Source organism: Macrotis lagotis, chromosome 4 (genome assembly GCF_037893015.1).
Source record: "Macrotis lagotis isolate mMagLag1 chromosome 4, bilby.v1.9.chrom.fasta, whole genome shotgun sequence".
NCBI classification, from domain to species: Eukaryota; Metazoa; Chordata; class Mammalia; order Peramelemorphia; family Peramelidae; genus Macrotis; species Macrotis lagotis.
Genome location: NC_133661.1, coordinates 267,040,165 through 267,060,821, shown reverse-complemented (window position 1 = coordinate 267,060,821; position 20,657 = coordinate 267,040,165). Strand labels below are relative to the sequence as shown.

Below are 20,657 nucleotides of genomic sequence, written 5' to 3'. Positions count from 1 at the left end.
CTCCTGACTCCAAGGCCGGTGCTTTATCCACTACACCTCCTACCCGCCCCAGAAGGAACTTTGGAGATCATCTAGTCCAATCCCATCATTGCCTCTTTTAAACCTCTCTTCCCCCTAACTATTTAATAGACCTAGATCTTGAAACCTAGAGATGTGAAATGGCTTGTCTTAATTCTACTATACTGTATTGCCTTCACTTTTCCCTGTGTTTTGGAAGAGGTTGACCTCAAAGCTTTTCTAGGAATTGATAGTTTGTATTTTCTCCAAATGTAGCAGGAAGGTATGAACATTCTTAAAGAACTCAGACTCAGCCCAAGGTTATTCAAAGGCTGACTTTTGGATGATGTTCTATCCAGAATCTTGGTTTCTTTTCGAATTTTCCTTGTCCTGTCTCTTTTTGGGTCATGGCCCAACTCCTTAGTATTCCTCCCACCTCCTTAGACTATAAGCTTCTTATACGGATTGTTTCATTCATTATATTTACATCCTCAGTGTCTGAAATATAAAAGGGGGATTAGTAAATAGTGGGAAAAGGAAATCAGATCAATATTAAGTGCCTACTTTGTATTAAGTGTCTGGGATACAAAGGGATGTAAAGGGTACAAAAGCAGATCCTGCTTTCTCAAGGTGCTCACTGTCCAAGGAGGGAGACAATATAAAAATATCTATGAGCAAGCAAGTTATATATGTATACACACATATAAAGATATAAACAAATCAGACCATATATATACAAACATCAATCTCTATATTTACATACATATATGATTTACATATATACCTATATATGCACATATACATATATACACATGAATTCCATAGACACACCTATACACACACACACACATATATCATATATTAAATTTGAGAGACTCAATGAATTCTAGCAATAGAGGGGATTTAGAAGAGTTTCTTATAAAAAATGAGATTTTAGATAATATTTTTTAAAAAATCAGAGAAGCTAAGAGAAACAGATGAGTTGAGATAAACTTCCAGGCTTGGGTGACAGCCAGTGAAAATGCTTGAAGTTGGGGGAGAGGGGGTTGTGTGAGGAAAAGCACGTAATTCAGGTCACTGAATTGAAGAGTATGTAGAGGGGGTATGTGGTATAAGAAGGAGTACAGAGGTAAAGGGAGAAGGTTAGAAAGGACTTTGTGAAGTCAGAGAATTTTATATTTGATCTTGGAGGTGATAGAGAGTCATGGGAGTTTACTGAATGGAGAGAGGGTATCAGATCTCTTCTTTTAATTTTTTTTAGGATTTTGCAAGGCAAATGGGGTTAAATGGCTTTGCCCAAGGCCACACAGCTAGGTAATTATTAAGTATCTGAGGTCGTATTTGAACTCAGGTCCTCCTGACTCCAGGGATGGTGCTCTATCCACTGTGCCGCCTAGCCACCCCTTGGATCTCTTCTTTAGGAAGATCTATTTGATAACTGAGTGGAGGATGAACCAGAGTGGGGAGAAATTTGAGGCAGAAAGACCAACCTGCAGATTATTGCAATAATTCAGGCAAATGTTGATAAGGTTCTGCAAAAGGGTGATGGCAGTTTCATAGAAGAGAAGGAGGCATACGTGTCAGGGATGTAATGAGAATAAAATCTACAGTAGTTGGCAACAGATTGGATATAGATTTGGGGAGGAGACTGAGGAGTCAAGAATGACATGTAGGTTACAAGCTTGGATGACTGGGAGTATTGTGTTACTCTCTTATTGTAGTAAAAGGAAAACGAGGGAGAAGGCAACTGGTGGTAGGGTGGAGTGGGGTGGATGGGGCAGTCAGATGATGATTCAATTTTTGTTTCTGAGTTTCAGATGAGTAGAACATACAGTTAAAGATATCAAAAAAGCAGTTGAGAAGATGAGAATGGATGTTATAAGATAGGTTAGGTCCAGATAAGTAGAACTGAGAATTATCTGTAGAAAGATGATAATTGAACTGATAGGAACTGATGAGTACAAAGTGAAACAGTATATGGTATATAGGGAGAAGAGAAGAGAATCTCAGTGAATATTCCGTGGATAAATCCCCTTGGATAAAAATCCAGCAAAAGAAGCTGAGGAGTAGTCTGATAAATAGAAACAGGAGAGAAGAGTGTTATGGAAACTTGGAGAGAAGAAAAAAATATCAAGAATATCAAGGATTGTAGAGAAGACTAGAAGGTTAAAGATGAGAAAAGATCGTTAGATTTTTTGATTAAGAAATAATTGTTAATTTTGGAAAGAGCAGTTTCAGTTGAAGGATGAATTTAGAAACCAACATTAGCTAAGTAAAGAATAAGAGTTAGTTAAGAAGAGAATGAAGGGAAGAGAGTGGAAATACTAATTGAAGACAACCTTCCAAGGAGTTTAGCCAAATAAGGAGAAGAGATATAGGACTATTGTTAGTAGAATGGATGGAGCAAGTGAGAGTTTTTTGAGGAGGCAAGATATGGGGTGTTTGTAGGCAATATGAAAGCAGCTAGTAGACAAAGAAAGATTGAGGATTAGTAGGGAATGATAAGGCAATATACTGGAGCAGAGCAGATAGTATGGGATTATTTGTGTATGAAGAGGTATGCCTTGTCAAGGAAAAGGTCATCTTTTCATATGAGACAAAGATTAAGGAGGAGATAGCACGATATACAAAATGAGCAGTAGGAAAAAAAGGAAGATAATAAAAATCAATCAAGTTCATTCTTTGTTCTTCTGGGAAAAGTTTTGATAGCAGAAGCCTATTACCAAATATTACCAAATTTCAATTATTCATTCTATTCCTGCCCTTTAGCCAAAGATACTAATTTACCAATTAATATATGGAATGATGCAGAATTATGCAGATCAGATTACAAAATAGTATTAGTTGCTCATTTCTTTTTGATAAAAGGATATTCTTTCATGAAGAGAATGCTTTCCTTGGAGACTATAATAATATAGTGAAAGTGGATTTGATTTTGCCTTTAAAGAACCTTGATTTGAGTCCTAGATATATTGCCTAGTTTTTGATCTTGGAAAAGTAATTCCTCTCAGTTTCCTTATCTATAAAATAGAGATAATAATATTTGCAACATTTACCTCATAGAGGCATGGCCAGGGAATTGATTCCTTAGCGAATAGTGAATGTGCCAAATCCTAGAGCATGGGTGTCTAGTCTTTTAGCTCTTCTGGGCTGCACTGACCAACAAAAACTTGTCAAGGACTTCATATAGTTTAATATTTATTTATGGCTACAATATTATCAATGAATATAATAATACATATAATAATGTAATAAAGTATAATAAAATATAATAAAGCACAATAGTAAAAAGAATGAGTATAATAATAAAACATTTACTTTTTAAACAAAAATAAGAACAAGATATTTTTAATGTGAATACTGACCCTGATTTTTTCAATATCAGTGCATCTATATCTTATTTGATAGAGGTTGTAGTGATGCAAAGAATATTTTCAAGATGCTCATCTGAAATTTTTGTTCTCTTTTTACTTTGTAGATGCTTATTAAGGGAAATTGTTGCTTGCAAATATACTTAGTCCCCAAAAGAGATGCCATGAACAAGATATGTTCATGAAATGCTGGATATTTTTCTTTAAGCAGGTACAACTTATAAAAGTCTAATGAAGAAACTTGTCTAAATATTTCTTTAAGTTGAATATGTAATTACAATTCTATAACATTTTATTTGTTTTAAAAAACCCTCCAGAGTTCTGTGGGATCACAAAATTTTAGCTGTGTGAAAAAGTCCAGCTATGTTAGTTAAGCTGGTCTGTAATGTTGCAACATTGGCACATGTGCTCACTTGTTCCTTTATTTTCCAGTCACACAATGTACATGGGTTACATGAATAAGCTTTGAGGGCTTCAGGTGGTCCATGGGCTATGGGTTGGACACATTTGCATTAGAGGGTAGCATAGTGATGGGGGAGGAGGTGTCACACATCAGTCTAGGGGAAGAGGTGAATGGACCATGGGTATCCTCACCACTCTCTGAAAGCACTTTCATCATCTCCCTCCTCCTCCAGGGCATGAGGAGAGAGATTGCCAACCAAAATATTCATCCCCACTCCCAATTGAAGCCCTCCTTTCTTTTCCTCTAATGTTCCTCCTTGATGGGGAGAGGGGAATAAGGCTCACCACCCATCATCCCTACCTTGCTTTCATTTGTATATAGCATTAGCAGCAAATAGCCCTCTTCATCCAATTTCCTACTCCCAATCTCATTGTAGTGGCCTCGAAAATGTCATTTGTTAATAAAAACAATTTAATCAACTAAAAAATACTATAAATTTCAAACATCCTTTGTGAATATGAACTATCATTGTCCTATCTAATTTTTTAATTATGTACTACGTACAAAATACTTCAGTAGGTGTTGGGGATATAAAGGCAAAATGAAAATCAATCCCCGACTTCAAGGAGTTTGTACTCTACTGTAAAAAGATAAGGACCAAAATGACATCATTTTGTTAGAGTCAAGTTAGTGTGACTGAATGTGACTGATCAGATACCGTTATACCAAATACCATAATATAAAATAAAGTGATGGGAAAGGGCACTAACAATTAAAGGAATCAGGAAATACAAATAATAATCATAACAATAATGATGATAATGATAGTTGATATACTTTTTAGTGCTCTTAAGTTCACAAAGCTCTTTACAAACAAATATTTCATCTTATTCTCACAATATAAACTATTATTATCCCCATTTTAGAGAGGAAAAAAAACTGAAGCAAAGAGAATTTAGGGACTTAATCAGTTAATATGTTTGCAGTTGGATTGGAACTCAGGTCTTCCTGATTAGGGTCCCAGTGCTCTACTCACTGTGCTGCCTAGCTGTCATATGAGAAATGCTTCCCAAAAGAGATGGCACATGAAATGAGGCTTGGAGGGAGATAGGGATTCCAAGATGTGGTGGGTAGGTGGGAATGCATTCCAGCCATGGTGGACAGCCATTGCAAAGGCACTGAAATAAGAGTTGGAATGTCTAGTTGCAAAACAGCAAAGATGTCAATATGTAAGTAGCAAACTGGCAAAAAGAAAGGTAGTATCTACTCTCTTATTTTCCTTGTTAAGGGCTATTTGTAGTGTCCAACAATGACAGAATCCAGCCTTCCTCCCCCAAACCCTATAAAGAATCAGGATAATTAAAATATACCTGTCCTGCTGTGTCATATAGTCCAAGCAAGTGCTGTTTGCCTCCCACCGTCACAGTAACTAAAGAAAAAGAGAAGAAAGAATTTGTAAAATTAAAGCATCTACTAGGAGACAATGCTTCTTCTTGCCAACATCTTCCCAGGTAGGCAAGATAAGCATATACTTTACTATATATATTTTAAACTGAGCTGACGGCAGTACTCTCAAATGGAAGACATACTTGAACTACAAGTGAGAGCAGATGGTCCTAGAAAATCCAAACTTCTCAACTGAGGGAGATGAATTTTGGTGGTGCTGCCAGCCATCTAGGGATGCTCAGGAGGCCACTGACTGCCTAATCCTTATTAGTCACTTAGAAATACCAGACTTCCTGCAGGGAAGACTTTTGGATCCTGAAAGGTTTATATTGATGGCTTTTTTCTTTTCTTTTGTTTTGTTTCATTAGTCTAGTTCAAGAAAACAAGAATAACTCCTGAAAATAATTTGGAGTAGGATTCCTCTCAGCATGCTATCAGAGGTATAACCTTGGGGGGAGACTAACCCTTTCAGAATATGAAGTGGAGTAAGCAATATTTCTGTCTGTTACAAGTCTTTCTTGCTTTTTTGTGAGGTTTTGAAATGATAATACAACCTTTAGAAAAAGAGCCCACCTGTGTATCTTCCAGCCTATAAAGAAAAGAAAATAATTAAGGGTCATTCCCCTCTTATAAAATTAAACTCAGTTATTCAATTAGTCTGTATTCAAGCACAGCAATCTACTCCTATTATCATTAGCTCAAGGACTGGAGAGAGAGGAGCATGGTCAGGACCCCCAGATCTGTTCTGTACGGTTTTAGTTTCCCATGTTTAAAGGGGAGTGTGTTTATCTGGTGACGGGTTAGATGGGTTGATTTACCCATCAGGGAGACTATTTTGCAAAGCAGTTTTGTGTTCTGAAGTGCCTAGAGAAGGACTTTAGAAAAATCAGGCAAAATATATGTACCTAGAAATAGAATGAATCCCCTGGTTGAAATTGATTCTAGATTTAATAGATCAAAAGCAAACAAAAGCAAGGAAAAGCTTGATTCCATTGTTATATAGATCGAGTGAATAGCGACTAGTTGGAAAAAGGAGATTGAAGGGTGACAAATGGTTAACCAAAAAGGTTAAAGGTCAGGGAGGTAGCATAGGATTGTAGATTATTGATCTGTTTCTCACTGTAACTTTGAGTTTCACTTTTCTTTAGATCACATGATCTAGAATCAGAAACAACCTCTGGAATACAGTCTGCCCATTTTACAGATCAGGAAACCAAGGCAGGAGAGTTGAAGCCATTTGTCCCAGGTCACTAGAATTCAGGTCTTTTGGGGAACTTTCCATTATACCTCATTTGCCTCCCAGACCAGTTGAACTCTGAAGATTCTGAAATGCTCAGACAATATGCTCTGCTAATTGAATAAAGAATAAATGCAGACTTGACCCACACAGAGATTGATTTCCTGCACAGCTAAGGCAGTTGACTTCAGAATGATAAATAGAATAACTCTCCTCTGGCCTGAAGTTCTAACATTTCTTGGCTACGTTTTCAAGTCTGATGATTGGGATGATGGGCATTAAGTGTTGACTTTGATGTTATTTATTTATTTAGGTTTGGGGTGAGAAGTAGAAATATACTTTTAAAAACTTCATTTAAAATCAACTTAAGGGTTTGTTTAAAAGGGATGGCACTTTGCATTGGGAGCTATGATCCAATGAGATCAATTAACCTTGAGAACGATAACACAGTCTGTCAGTTTGTTTGAAGGCACTACTAACCCAACTCAGTCTTTATCTGAAGTGCAAAGGTGATAAAGAGAAGAGATCTCTACCTACCCCTCTGTCAAGGGCTAATTAGGAATGGAAGTTAATGGGGGAGTACAAGACTTTCTTTCTCTCATTTCAACCCCTCCTCCCTCTTTGTCGTTAACTAATAATAACTTACATTTATATAGCAGTTGGTATGTACCACATACTGTACTAAACACTGTGCAATTATTATCTCATTCAAATCCTCCTGGGAAGAAGGTACTACTACTATTCCATTTTATTGAAGAAGAAATGGGACAAACAGAAGTTAAATGACTTGCCCAGGGTTACACAGTGAGTGACTGGAGACATATTTAGTTGTTTTTTTAATTGATATTATATTTTATTTTCTTAATTATATACTATGGTAGTTTTTCAACATTCATTCATTTGAAAATTCATATGTTACACATTTTTCTACCACCCTCCCTTCCCAATCCCCTTCCCTTGGCAGTAAATAGTCTGGTAAAAGTTGTACATGCACATTTGTGTTTAACATATTTACATATTAGTCATTTTGTGAAAGAGGAATTAAGACTAAGGGGGAAGAAAGAAAACCATTAGATAGGAAGAAAAAACAAGAAAAGTTCTACAAAAGTGAACATGGTATACATTCATATTCTGTGGTTGTTTTCCCTTTATGGATATGGATAACATTGTCCATAACAGTTCTCCCAAGGTTGTCCTTGATCTCTGAATGTTGAGAGAAGAGGCATTAGAATCACATTTGAACCTAGATCTTCCTGATCTAGGTCAACACTATTCATTGTGCCCCCCTACCTCTATTCCTAATGTGTGCTGAAATAGCTCCTCTTTAAAGTCCTGTTCTGCATTGTTTGGGAACTGGAGATTAAAGACAGAAATCCAGAAACACTTTTTGAGTGTTAGTTCCATTGATCAGAATGAAATATGGAAACCAGATTTAAGGGAGTCCTATGCAGACTAGGAAGGGGCAGTTGTTCTTAAGTCTATTTACATTTTCTTGGAGACTGTGAACTGTAACCACCTCACTAGCTTACTGCTTGGCTTTGGAGATTCTATTAAAAACTAGATAGTCCTAATAGTAACCACTTGTGCCACACTATAAAGTTAACAGTTCAATTCAAGAAATATTTATTAAGTTCCTCCTTAAGCATAAGGCACTGTTCAAATATTGGGAATAAAAAAAAAGTGAAGTAAATACTCCTATATCTTTATTGGGGGAATTTCTCAGTCTGGGTTCCTTGAAGAAGTTAGAGAGAATATCATCTGCCAGTAGTTCCTCAAGACTGGAGACCAAATGAAATGAACAGTCAAATTGATAGGAAAATAAATTTTTTAGCATGCCAAGGAAGATTGTTTGATGATAGCAGTTTTAACTATAAGGCTACAAATTTGGCTTATCTGGGGATAAGGGGAAGAGTCAAGGATGTTGCTGAGTATAAGAACCAGTGTGTTTGAAAGGATGGCAGTGCCCAGGATAAAAGTGTGTGTGTGTGGGATTGGAGAAAAAAGGTGGGAAAAGCTGCTAAATTATCTAAGTGGAGATGACTGAAGGTATTGTAAAGTCTAATTTGGGAGAAAGATCATGATTGAATATGTAAATAGGAGTCATTTGTACAAAATAGATAAATTTATTCTTTGGAATTGATGTGCCCCCAACCCCTGTCCTCAGAGAGAATAGAATATATGGAGGGAAGAAGGCCTAAGATAGGTCCTTGGATTAGAAACTTGCTTGGTGGGTAGAAGATAGAAGATGATCCTACAAAGGAAATTTGGGAGTGGTTGGTAAGTTTGGAATGCCATGGATTCAAAGGGAGGATAGGAGATCCAGGAAGGATTGTGTGTGTGTGTGTGTGTGTGTGTGTGTGTGTGTGTGTGTGTGTGTGTGTGTGTATGTGTGTGTGTGTGTTTGTACTGTTGGAAAGGTGTATCAAGGATGATGAGACTAAGAAAAGGTCATATGATGAGGGAAAGAGGAGAAAGTCAAATTTTAGGGGAATGAGAAGTGAGTTGGTGATAACTAGTGGTGCTGGTCAAACTCTAGAAGTCTTTCAAAAGAAACACTGATACAGAACTATAGTTTAAAGGAATGCAAGGCTCAAAGTTTTCTTTGTGAATGGTGGAGAATTGAGATTGTTGTAGACAACTGGGAAGGGGGTAATTAGACTGGAAGAGACTGAAAAGAAGGGGGGAAAAAGGGAGGGAAGGCTTGAGAGAACTAATTTCAAGGATGGGAGAGGATATGATCAAGGGCACTTGTGGAGGAATTTGCATTATCAGGAAGATCTTGTAGTTGCTCTTCAAATGCTCTACTATTTTTTTCTTCCTTACTGCTGGATTTTTGAACAAATTTACCTTAGCATTTTAACAGTAATGCTTTTCCTACCCTTTGGTGTTATTGGCATGGGTTCAATATGAAACATTTTCAGATCAAAATGCTACACACAAAAAACCCCATGTCTTTAGTTCTAGATCAAAGCCATTTTCCATAGAATCATTCATAATGTCAAAATAGAGTGATTCTTTAGGGTCTGTGAATAGATTTCAGAAGGTCTGTGAACTTGGATGGTTAAAAAAGATTACATCATTATTTTTATTAACCTCTAACTGAAATTTAGTATTTCCTTCAATTATTTTAAAAATGTTATTCTGGGAAGGGGTCCACAGGTTTCAGCAGATTGTAAAAAGGGTTCATGACACAAAAAAGGTTAAGAACCATTGTAATGCCATGGAAAAATAGAATACTAATTCTGTTCTGTCACTTATTTGCCACATAACCTTGGAATAATCACTTCATCTCTCTTGGATTCAGATGAGGCAGTTGTACCAGATGCATCCTTCCAGCTCTAATAGTCTGTGATTTCATGATTCTACAAAACAATCCCTTATATTTTCATAGAACTTTATTGGTTGGAGTATTTTCACATAAGAGATCTCTCATAATACCCCATGTGATGATGCACTATGATTAAAATCTTTTTAGAGATGGGGAAATGAAACCCAACCTAGACTTGGACCTAGTCTAAGACTATATGAACTCCTAGAGCCCCACATAGCCTTACAACCAAAGGGTTATGACACTTGATTCTCAGCTTCAGAAGGGTTAGACTATTATGGAGGATAAAGTGACAGATTCATGACACCAAAGCTGAATCCTATTTCATATCTTTACTAGCTATGTTAGCATGGGTAATTCAATTAGTTGCCTTGTGCCTCAGTTTTGTCATTTGTAAAATGCGGATGCTAATACTTGTACTACATGCCACACAGGATAGCTGTAAGGAAAGTGATTTACAAATTTTAAGCTACTTTAGAAATGTGAATTTTTATAATGTTGTATGAAACCTCACTGTTTTCATCCTTAGGGTCTACTTATGGTCCAATGGCAAGAAAGCACTCCAAGCCTAGTCAGGCAGAAGAAGCAGCATCAGATTATAGTGAAATGAAATTTGAGTAATCTGGCACATTGACTTTGAAGAAATCAGAGGAGCAGACAGAGCTGGCAGGCAGTAGACAGATTGCAATCTAAGAGCCCTAGGCTCTTAGAGCTATTAAAGTTATTTTCTTGCTCAAGGAGGTTTTGAACTGAGGCACTCTAATAGCCTACTAATGGTAGTAATGATGCTTGTAACAAAGTGTGAAACATTGTCTAGGATCTGTTAAGTTTGTAAAATATAAGTTTTCCTTTCATTCCATTAAACCCCATCTTTCCTTCTGTTTCTCTTTTAGTTCTGTGTGTTTACTAGTATTTCATCCAGTAGACAGAGTGTTTAGCTTAGTTGCTTGGTCCATGTTGCCAATGATAATATTCTTTATAATCACTAAGCTAAATCTATAAAATGATTGTGTTGGACCTCAAGGTTTTTTCCAGGTTTAATATTTTAAAAGGAATGTTTTTATTTTATCAAATACATATAAAATAGTTTTTGACATTTTTAAAATAATTTTTCAATTCCCTTCCTCCCCTCTCCCTTGACAAGGCAAACACTTTGATAAAGATTATACATATGCAATCTTGCATGGGGAAAGATTCCAGAAAGTGAAGATGGAGGGAAAGAGATAGTCTAGCCATGAAGGATGGTATGCACAAAGGTGGAGAGAGCTATATAAGATGTGAGAACAAGAAGTATTCTAATTTTCCTGGAGTGTGTAGTATATAAAGGGAAATGCTTCAGTGAAAGATTTATTGAGGTCTGCTATGTGCAAAGTACCATAATAGTGTTAGGAATACAGAGGCAAAACAACCCTGTTCCTACCTTCAAATACCTTACATTTTATTTTATTTTATTTTTTTTAATTTTCATTTTTTTAGGATTTTGTAAGGCAAATGGGGTTAAGTGGCTTGCCCAAGGCCACACAGCTAGGTAATTATTAAGTGTCTGAGCCCAGATTTGAACCCAGGTAGTCCTGACTCCAGGGCTGGTGCTTTATCCACTGCGCCACCTAGCCGCCCCCGAATACCTTACATTTTATAAAAGATTTTTCTCCTTTGAACTGCACTCTCCTTTTCCCACCTTCCTGGTCATTTCTTCATCTTCTTCACCAGCTCTTTCCCCACTTCCATTGTCCCCTAAATTTAGGTGCTCTTCAAGGCTTACCTCTCAACCTTACTCTACAATCCACTGGAAAAGTCCTTTACTCTTATTTCTGGAAATACAATCTCAATTCTGGGACACTTGGATATAAATCCTTATTCCCTCCTCCATTTTCCAAGTATCACATTTCTAGTTACCCGATCCATTTGACTGTCTTGCCAATATCTTTAGTACTAAAACAAGCATCAGTGTCAAACCAATTTTATATCCTGATTTCCCTATTTCTGTTAAGGCTTAATCTCCTAGGCTAGAAACCTCAGTAAACCTTTTTTAATCACCAAATTAATTTAGTTGACTAGTCTCAACAATCTTGCCTTTGCAATATTCCTTTGTACCTATCTTTTCCATCCCAAATTCCACCCACTCATTCTTGTCATTCTCATCTCCTTATTCGCAGGTCTCCTTTTTTGATTCTTCTTGTTTTGAAATATACCATAACACAGATGTGGGCCAGCAACACTCCCATATGTTCCTGAAATTCCTAAAATGTAATTGGGAAATACTGACAAAATAAATAAAAATACAGTAAACCATAGATAATGTAATATATGATTTTCTAAGTCAATAGCATCTGTATGACTTAGTGGCCTCTGTTTCTATTTAAGTCTAACATCATTGACCTATATAATGCTTGCATATTCATTTACTCTGATTGTATCACTTACTCTACTCATCAGCCTTCATGACTTCCCAGTATCTACTGAATAAAGGAAAATCTCTTTTACCTGGTGCAGAAGGTCCTTTAGGACAAGACCCTAATTTTCATTTCAAACTTTGTCTCAGTTAAACAATAGACATTTATTAAGCTCCATTATGAACCAACATTATGCTAGAATGAAACAATTTCTGTTCTCAGGGAATTTCCATTCTGGAGGAAAGAACATATAGAGATTTATACATATATCTCATATATACATATATGTCTCACACATATACCTATATAATTACATGCAGAATCATTATAAAGATAATAAATGGAAAATAGTTAAGTATAAGATCATTTGGGAGGGAAGGCATTAGCATTTGAGGAGGAAAGAATTCATGCAGAAAGTGGTATTTGAGCTTTGTCTTGAAGAAGAGGAATTCTATGAGGTAGAGGTAAGGAGGTAGTATATTTCAAGCACAAAGGACAGTGCAGAAGTATAAGAGTAGGAATGTAATGCAATGTCAGAAAAGGAGGGGAGAATTTGAGTAGAATGTACAGGATGGGGGGAATGTATAATGTGAGTAGAAACATTGATTTCAGAAAATTTGTCAAGAGAATTAAAAGTGAAACAGAAGACTATTTTTGATTTTAGGGATGGTAGGGAGGGGAGCCACTGGAGCTGATTGAATAGTGGAGTGACATTATCAGATCTGCATTTAAGGAATGTCAGTTTGGGAACAGTACATCTAAAGAACAGGAAAAAGAAGAAATTCGAGGCTAGGAGATTAATTAGGAAGCTTTTGTAATATTCTTAGGTGAGAAGAGATGAAGGCCTAAGCTAAGTCTGTGTGAGAAGAGGCAGGCAGTTAGGTGGCTCAGTGGATCCAACACTGACCTTGGAATTTTCAATACCCCTCTTGGTGAGTTCAAATCCAGCCTCAGACATTTACTAGCTGTGTGACTCGGCAAATCACTTAATCCTGATTACTTCAGTTCCTCATTTATAGGAACTGGAGAAGGAAATGGCAAACTACTCCAGATGTTAAAAAAAATGTTGTTGAGGTAGAAACAGATAGATGTAACATCTAATATTGAATATATTGAGTGATAGATTGGAGAGAATCAAGGGTTATGTTGAGATCACAAATAAATTTAGAAGACTAGAAGAACTGTGGTGATGGTCATCAGAAATAGGGAAAATTGGAAGAGAAAAGGGATTAGAGGGAATAATGAGTCATGTTCTTCATCTCTCAATATATTCTATACCTCAGCCAAAATGGATCACAAATCACAACATGAATATGTTTTCTGAACCATTGCCCATGTTATTCCTTCATCCAAATACCTTATTCACTTATTCTGCCAACCAAAATACTGTCTGTCCTTCCAGATCTAGCTCAAATGCTAATTATTTTAGTTAACCTCTTTATCCCCAACAGACTCAGTCCCTCCTTAATTTGATCCCTTTGAGATTCAGAATAAGATATTTTCTTAATCTTTTTGCAAGGAAGTGGGGTTACATGACTTACCCAAGGTCACACAGCTAGGTAATTATTAAGTGTCTGAGATCAGATTTGAACACAGGTCCTTCTGACTTCAGGGCCAGTATTCTATCCACTGCCCCAACCCTATGTTTTTTGAAGGACAGACCTTTAGAAGGCATTTGCTAAATGGAATGAATGAACCCTGCAGCCTTGTGGATGGAAACATCAGTCCTCTTTTTCCCAAGTCTAACTTAAAAGAAAGATTTGGTTTCAGTCTTGATGTGAAAAGAAAGATGATGATTAGCTTCTCTAGGAGGAATGGTGTGTGCTCCCAATGGTAGGAGTTAATCCTCTCACAAATTCTCTTTTTCCATATGCTTTCTTTCTCTCTGACCTATGTCAACATTTGAATGTAAGACTTTTCTTCCTTGCAAGGGGTCTTTGGGTAACAGATGTTTGCTATTTTTTTTTGGTAAAATTTGCCCTTTGATGTGACAATTTAAGCCTTCACTTCTCCAGAACAACATTTGAAAATAAAACTTGTCAGTTCCCTTGTGGATGCATTTCTTTTCCTGAGCTGAGCTCAATTCCTGTTGGTCTGAGATAAGTAGATCCCCCCGAAACAGCAGAATGTCTCATTTAAACAGTTAAATTTATGTCTACTAGGCAACACTTCATCCTAACCACTCTTCTTTCCTCCTGTATATTGCATAATGTTTTGTGATGCATCTGTGGATTTTCCATAAGCCTCATGTCACTTAGCAACTAATTACCCCACACAGAATTTATTATTGAAAAGTGGTTTGTAATATTTCACAAACTGACTTAGACACTATACTGTTGTTTTCAAATTCTGCCTACATTTATTTCATATTAGAGTTGGATGTCCAGAAGTCAAATATCCCTCCATCCACAATGACATAGAAGAAGCAGAATTATTCAATATTTTTTCCCTCTTTTCTCTAGATGTACTGATATATTGCTGATGGGATGCTTTGTTAACACTATTAAAAGGAAGATGTGATCCAATATGTCAGAAAAAGAACCTGCCAGACTATAATTTCCTTTTTTGACAGGTTTTCTAGAATGGAAAGATCAAGGAAATATAGAAGCAGATTATACTTCAATTTCAGTAAAATATTTGACAATTTCTCATGGTCATTTTGGATGAAAATGTGTGAATGGGTCAGATTTTGGCCAAATGCTGGTGTTTTTTGAGCAATTTGAATGACTAGAAATAAAGAGTAATGATTAATTGGTTATTGTTTGCCTGAAGAATGGCCTTGAATGGGGTGCCCCTGGCAGTTCTCCTTCATCCTGAGCTGTTCTGCATTTAATTAATAATGTGAATAAAGGCATAACTTTCATGACCATCAATTCTGAAGATGATATAGAACAAGGAGGGATTAGTTTACATGTTAGATTAAAGTGCCAAGATCCCCAAAAGATATTTTCTGATTAAAATAATGAGCTTGATCAAATATGATAGTGTTTAACAGAGTTAAATGTTGAATCTTACACGAGTTAAAAATCAACTTCACTAACATTAGATTGAGAGGGATTTAGATAACTGTTCATCTGAAAATGGGATGCAGATTTTAGCATAATATAAATTCAGTATGAGTATGTGATTTTTATGACAGCCTCAAAAATGAATGCAAAATTAGTTCAGCAAATGTTTAAAAACTAGATCCTTGTGGGGGGAATGGACCTGGAAAAATTCCTAGTTCATGCATTGAGGCTAAAGACATGAGTAAGTTAAAGAAAGCTACTAATACAAGGAAGAAATACTGCCAGTTAAGATAAACTCAAGAGATGAGACAATATTTAAATTCTGCAGAAAATGAAACTCAAAAAAAAAAGAATGATCTGACCACAAGGACTCCAAGGATATATGAAAGAAATAAAATAAAAGATTAAAAAAGTTGCCATGAAAATCAGAAGGAGCATAAACTATTTAAAATGAAAGGTGGAAAAGATGATTTAAGCAATGAACTTCCTGAAAAATAGAATGCAACAAAAAGAACTAAATAATTCCACAAGAAATAGTAGAAGAAAATAGCAAATGGAAAAATTAGAGTATGTAAGATATCTATTACCAAAACCAACTTACTTGGAAAATAAGATAAGGAGAGGAAATTTTTAAATGATTAGTTGCCTTAAAAAACAAGACTAAATTAAAAACATTAACACATTTCAAGAAATCATAAAAGAGATCTACCATAATTCTTAGGATCAGAAGGCAAAATGAAAATTCTAAGAACCAATGGATTTCCTCTGGAAAGAAACTCCAAATTGAAAACATTTAGAAATGTCAAAACCAAAATCTTGGGCTTCCAGAATAGAAAAAATAGTATTAAAAATAGTTCAAATATATAAGAATCACAGTCTGGATCACATAAGACTATACAAGGAGTATGATAAAAGAGAGAAAATCTTTGAATATGCTAAGCCAAAAGGGAAAATAAAGAGGCTAACAACCAAAAACAACACCTTGAAAAACTTAATATATTCATTCAGGGGGTAAAAGGAACTTTAATGGAACTTTAATGGATGTTTTTTTTTAATACTAAAAAGCACAAGAATAAAATGAACTTTAATATAGCAAACTGTATCTATCTCAAATTAAGAGCCAGTAATATTTGTAAGGAAGAAAAACTAGGAACCTTTCCCATATAATCCATTGCAAAGCAAAGTTGTCTATTGTCATCACCAATACTTGTGGAAGATATGATTCAATGAACAACTATTATAATTCTAGAAATGCTAGCTATTGTAAGATAAAAGATTGAAAGGAATAATTACAAGCAAAGGAGAAACAAAAATTAAAACTTTTTCAGGCAATGTGGTGATTTGCTTAGAGAACTCTAGATATTTAACTGAAAAATTAATTGAAACCATCAATAATTTCAACAAAGTAATGGGATATAAAATAAATTCACAAAATAATCACTATTTTGCTGTATTACTAGAAAAACAGTATTATATCTTTCAAAAATTTTAAATCAAAAATAACTATAAATTCATAAAATATTTGTAATTTCTCCTACCAAAATATATTCAAGGCATATGAATATGGCTATAAATGCTCTTTACAGAAAGAAAAGAAGACAAATAATTAGAGAAATACTAATTGCTCATGGCCTGCAGGATCTGGCTAATATAATAAATATAAAAATAACACCTAATCTAATTTAAATAATTAGAACCAAACCAGTAGACTTACTATAGATTGTTATATAGAACTGGACAAATAATGCCCTTGGGGGAATTTACCTTGGCAATAATGAAAAAAAATAAAGAGAAAGATAACCTAGTAATACCAGCTTTTAGGTAAAGTGAAAACTATCTGGTAGTGGTTTAAATGTTTATCAATGGAGCCTATTAAGCAAACAAGATCTAAGAGCAATAAACCCTGGGAGTTAGGTATTGATAAATCCAAGGATATCCTTGGCAAAAGACTTCCTGGCTGATGAATCTTCTTGTAAAGCTGGAAAACAGTATATCAGAAATTGGTTTTATATTAACATCTCATTTCAGCTTCCTCCTCACCAGCTCAATGAAAAATCATAATCAGAAAAATCAAAATCAGAACTCAGAATAACAATTCTATAACCTTAGACAGCATCCCACTGAAGTCTATGTCATTCATTCACATTCTGACAGCCATCTAAGATGCAAAGAGAGAGGCAATTATTTATATAGTGAAACTAACAGACTAATTTTTAATTAATTGTTTCAAATTCCTCTCTACCATACCTTTCTATTATCCTAGACTTGAGAAAAATAATTTTTTTTTGCTTAGGAGTTAGACTGGAGGATTTCTAAGGTTCCTTTCTAATTTTTTAATTCTATATCCCATATATAGGCAGTATTGGGCAAATTTTACCTTATGTGGTTAATTGGTCTTATGTAAATAAATATTAGGAGAAATCACAAGGAGCAATTGTTTCCACAGGACAAAGTTACAAAATGGAAACTATTCAAACAACATAAAAACCAGAGTCCATGATTTTATGCTGGGGTTTATTTGATTATAATGTATAAATGAAGTTATTATGGAATGACCTTGACTGGGGCAACCTTATCCTGTATATCATTGTGTTTCATTGTGTACCTTATCTCAGTAATTGTCTGGATGGAGTCTATCTTACAAATAAATAAGGGCAATTAGCTGACTTTCCTAAAACAGAAGTGATTAGAGGAAAAAAAAGATTTGATGGGTAATCTTGTGAGGTGGGGGGAGATGATATTGAACTTTATTGTAAAGGTATTATTAAAACGAAATACACAGTTCCATCATTGATTTAAAATTGTTACACTTTAATTATTCAAGCAAGAGACTTGTTTAATTTTTTAAAAAATTTTTGGCTGATAAAGGAATTAGTATTTAGTACATAAAGATAAATGAAAGCCAGATGGTCATCATCAGTTACAAAGAAATATCTTTCAAACCATCTGTGATGTGTCTTCTCTTACTGTGGGTGGATATGATATGCATTCTAATGGTTTTAGGCAAGTCCCAACCTTTCTGGGTCTCAGTTTCTACATCTGGGAAATAAAAGGGTTGGACTAATTGATTTTTAATGTACCTTCTAGTTCTAAATCCCACATTCTGTTTTTCACTGCATGCTTAAATTATTTGTGATATTAGAAAATTGTACAATGGAATTGTGGAAAAAGACCACTCCCCTAGGAGTTTCCAAGGATGAGTCAGAAAAGATAACATGAGCAACTGGGTGAGGTTGCTAACCTGACTCAGGAAGGACATTGAACATTTTAGTGGACACAGGACATAGTATTCATCTGGGCTCTGCCAGTAAGGTGATGACTAGAGTAACTATCCCTACTCATTACCAGCAAGTGGAAAATACAATTTAGTGGGAATTCCTATATAGATACTAGAACAGGAAAAGAGAAACAATGGTTCCTGAATGCTGGAGGGTGGGGCAATGCATGAGTAGGCTTAGGGCCTGATGGCCATTAGGTAGCTAGAAGGATAGGTAAATAGTTCAAGATTAATTTAAATGTGGATGGATCAGCTAAATGAGTTTCAAGCCAATTCTGACAAGGAGAAATAAATCAGAACCATAGTCAAAAAAAGCAATGGAAGTTTCTCTTATTGCATTAATAACATCTCACATAGCTGTGCCATGTGGAATAGGCAGAGGTTAAATGTTTAACAACCAGTATTCCAGGAAAAAAAATGTATGCACATATACTTAAGTTTAATTTGACTTATTAACTTTTTTAAGTTTAGACCATCAGCAAAATGACAAATCAAGTTCTAATTTAAAGTGATTGTTGATTTCTGAGGTATAAATGATCACACTGAAAATTTAACAATTGGCTTTTTTAAACCGATTCAAGACAATATCAGTATATTCTTGTTTGGCAACAGGTCTTAGTACTGGACCAGTTTTCCCTTTTGTTTTCCCACAAGATCTCATTTGGCCCTCTTATTTATCCTCTTTCCAACACAATAAGCAATTCAGTCACTGAGCAAAGACCAGTGTAGGGAACATAGGAATGAGTTTTGGTCTCTGAAAAATCTGCTTCCTATAAGCAGACTTATAATGGGAGAGGGATGTCAAATAATGGATCTTTACCCCACCATTTCTAATTTTTGAATTTATGTAACACATTTATATAACAGCTTGGGGTGGAAGCAAAGCCAAGATAGTGAAGAAAAGGCAAGGACTCTCCTGAGCTCTCCCAAGTTTCCCTCCAAACAATTTTAAAATAATGCCTCAAGATGAATTCTGGAACAGCAGGACTCACAAAAGTATGGGATAAAGCAATTTTCTAGCTCAAGACAACTTAGAAGATTGAAAGGAAAAGTTCTGTTGTACCTGAGTGAAAATGGAGCACACAGTTTACTGCAGAAAATATTGACAAGCCAGCAAGCAGTAGCCTTGGGAGGGCACATGAATTGGCAGTCATGTCTTCTGGAATTCTCAGCCCACAGATGGTAAAGAAGTCAACAACTGGTAAGAAGGAGGTCATATGGGCCTCTTTGTAGCCATTGAGTGCAGGACTCCGCTGTATTGCCCATACATAGAACTGGGTCAAAGTCCTTGGTGGGGGTCTCGAGGGAGAGGAGGAGCATTATCATAGCAGAGTTTCAGGATGCACAGTGGTCACAGTGCCAGGGTGGAAAAGATTGCTTATGATCATTCACATTCCATAACACAGGCTACGAGAGTGGTAAATAGATCTCTCCTTATATCATATTAGCTTGAAAGAACTGAAAACCCCCCTAGAACTAGTTCTGAAAGCAAATGCCCCCAAACCCTGAATCTTGAGACAATGTCCCATCATGAAGCAGAGTCCAATTTTAACACAAGGAATAATAAAACAAAATCAAAAGAATGAAAAAATAGAAGAAAATATGAACTAACTCATTGAAAAAGCAACTGACCTAGAAAACAGATTGAAGAGAGATAATTTAAGAACTATTGGAACACTTGAAAGTTATGATTTAAAAAAAAATCCTAGGTATCACCTTTCAAGAAATTATCAATTTAGGGTGGCTAGGTGATGCAGTGGATAGAGCACCAGCCCTGGAGTCAGGAGAACCTGAGTTCAAATCCAGCCTTAGACACTTACTAATTACCTAGCTGTGTGACCTTGGGCAAGTCACTTAATTCCATTGCCTATCAACAACCAAAAAGAAAAAAAAGAAATTATCACTTAAAACTTCCATGATATACTTGAAATCAAAAGAAGAAAGAGAAATTGAAAGCATGTATCAATCACCTCCTGAAAAAGATCCCAAAATGAAAACTCCCACGGATGTCATAGACAAATTCCAGAGCTCTCAACTCGAGAAAATATTGAAAGCAGCCAGAAAGAAACAATTCAAATATCATGGAGCCCCAGTCAGGAAAACACATTCAACATTAAATGAGGAGGACTCAACATATGATATACTGGAGGGGAAAGAACTAGAATAGAGTTTAATCCTTCAGAAGGAAAAAAATGAT

At 35.6% G+C, this 20,657-nt stretch overlaps 1 protein-coding gene across 2 annotated transcripts in view; it reads right to left on the bottom strand.

Moving 5' to 3' along the window:
- Window positions 1–20,657, bottom strand: part of RHOJ (ras homolog family member J) — a 124,651-nt gene that overhangs the window by 45,162 nt on the left and 58,832 nt on the right. For both annotated transcript variants that reach the window (XR_012478222.1, XM_074235960.1), the window contains exon 2: window positions 5,142–5,200. Coding sequence is in view for 1 of the 2 variants with exons in the window: in XM_074235960.1 (XP_074092061.1) it covers window positions 5,142–5,200 (59 nt within the window). In the remaining variant the exon portion in view is untranslated. The remainder of the gene's footprint in view (window positions 1–5,141; window positions 5,201–20,657) is intronic.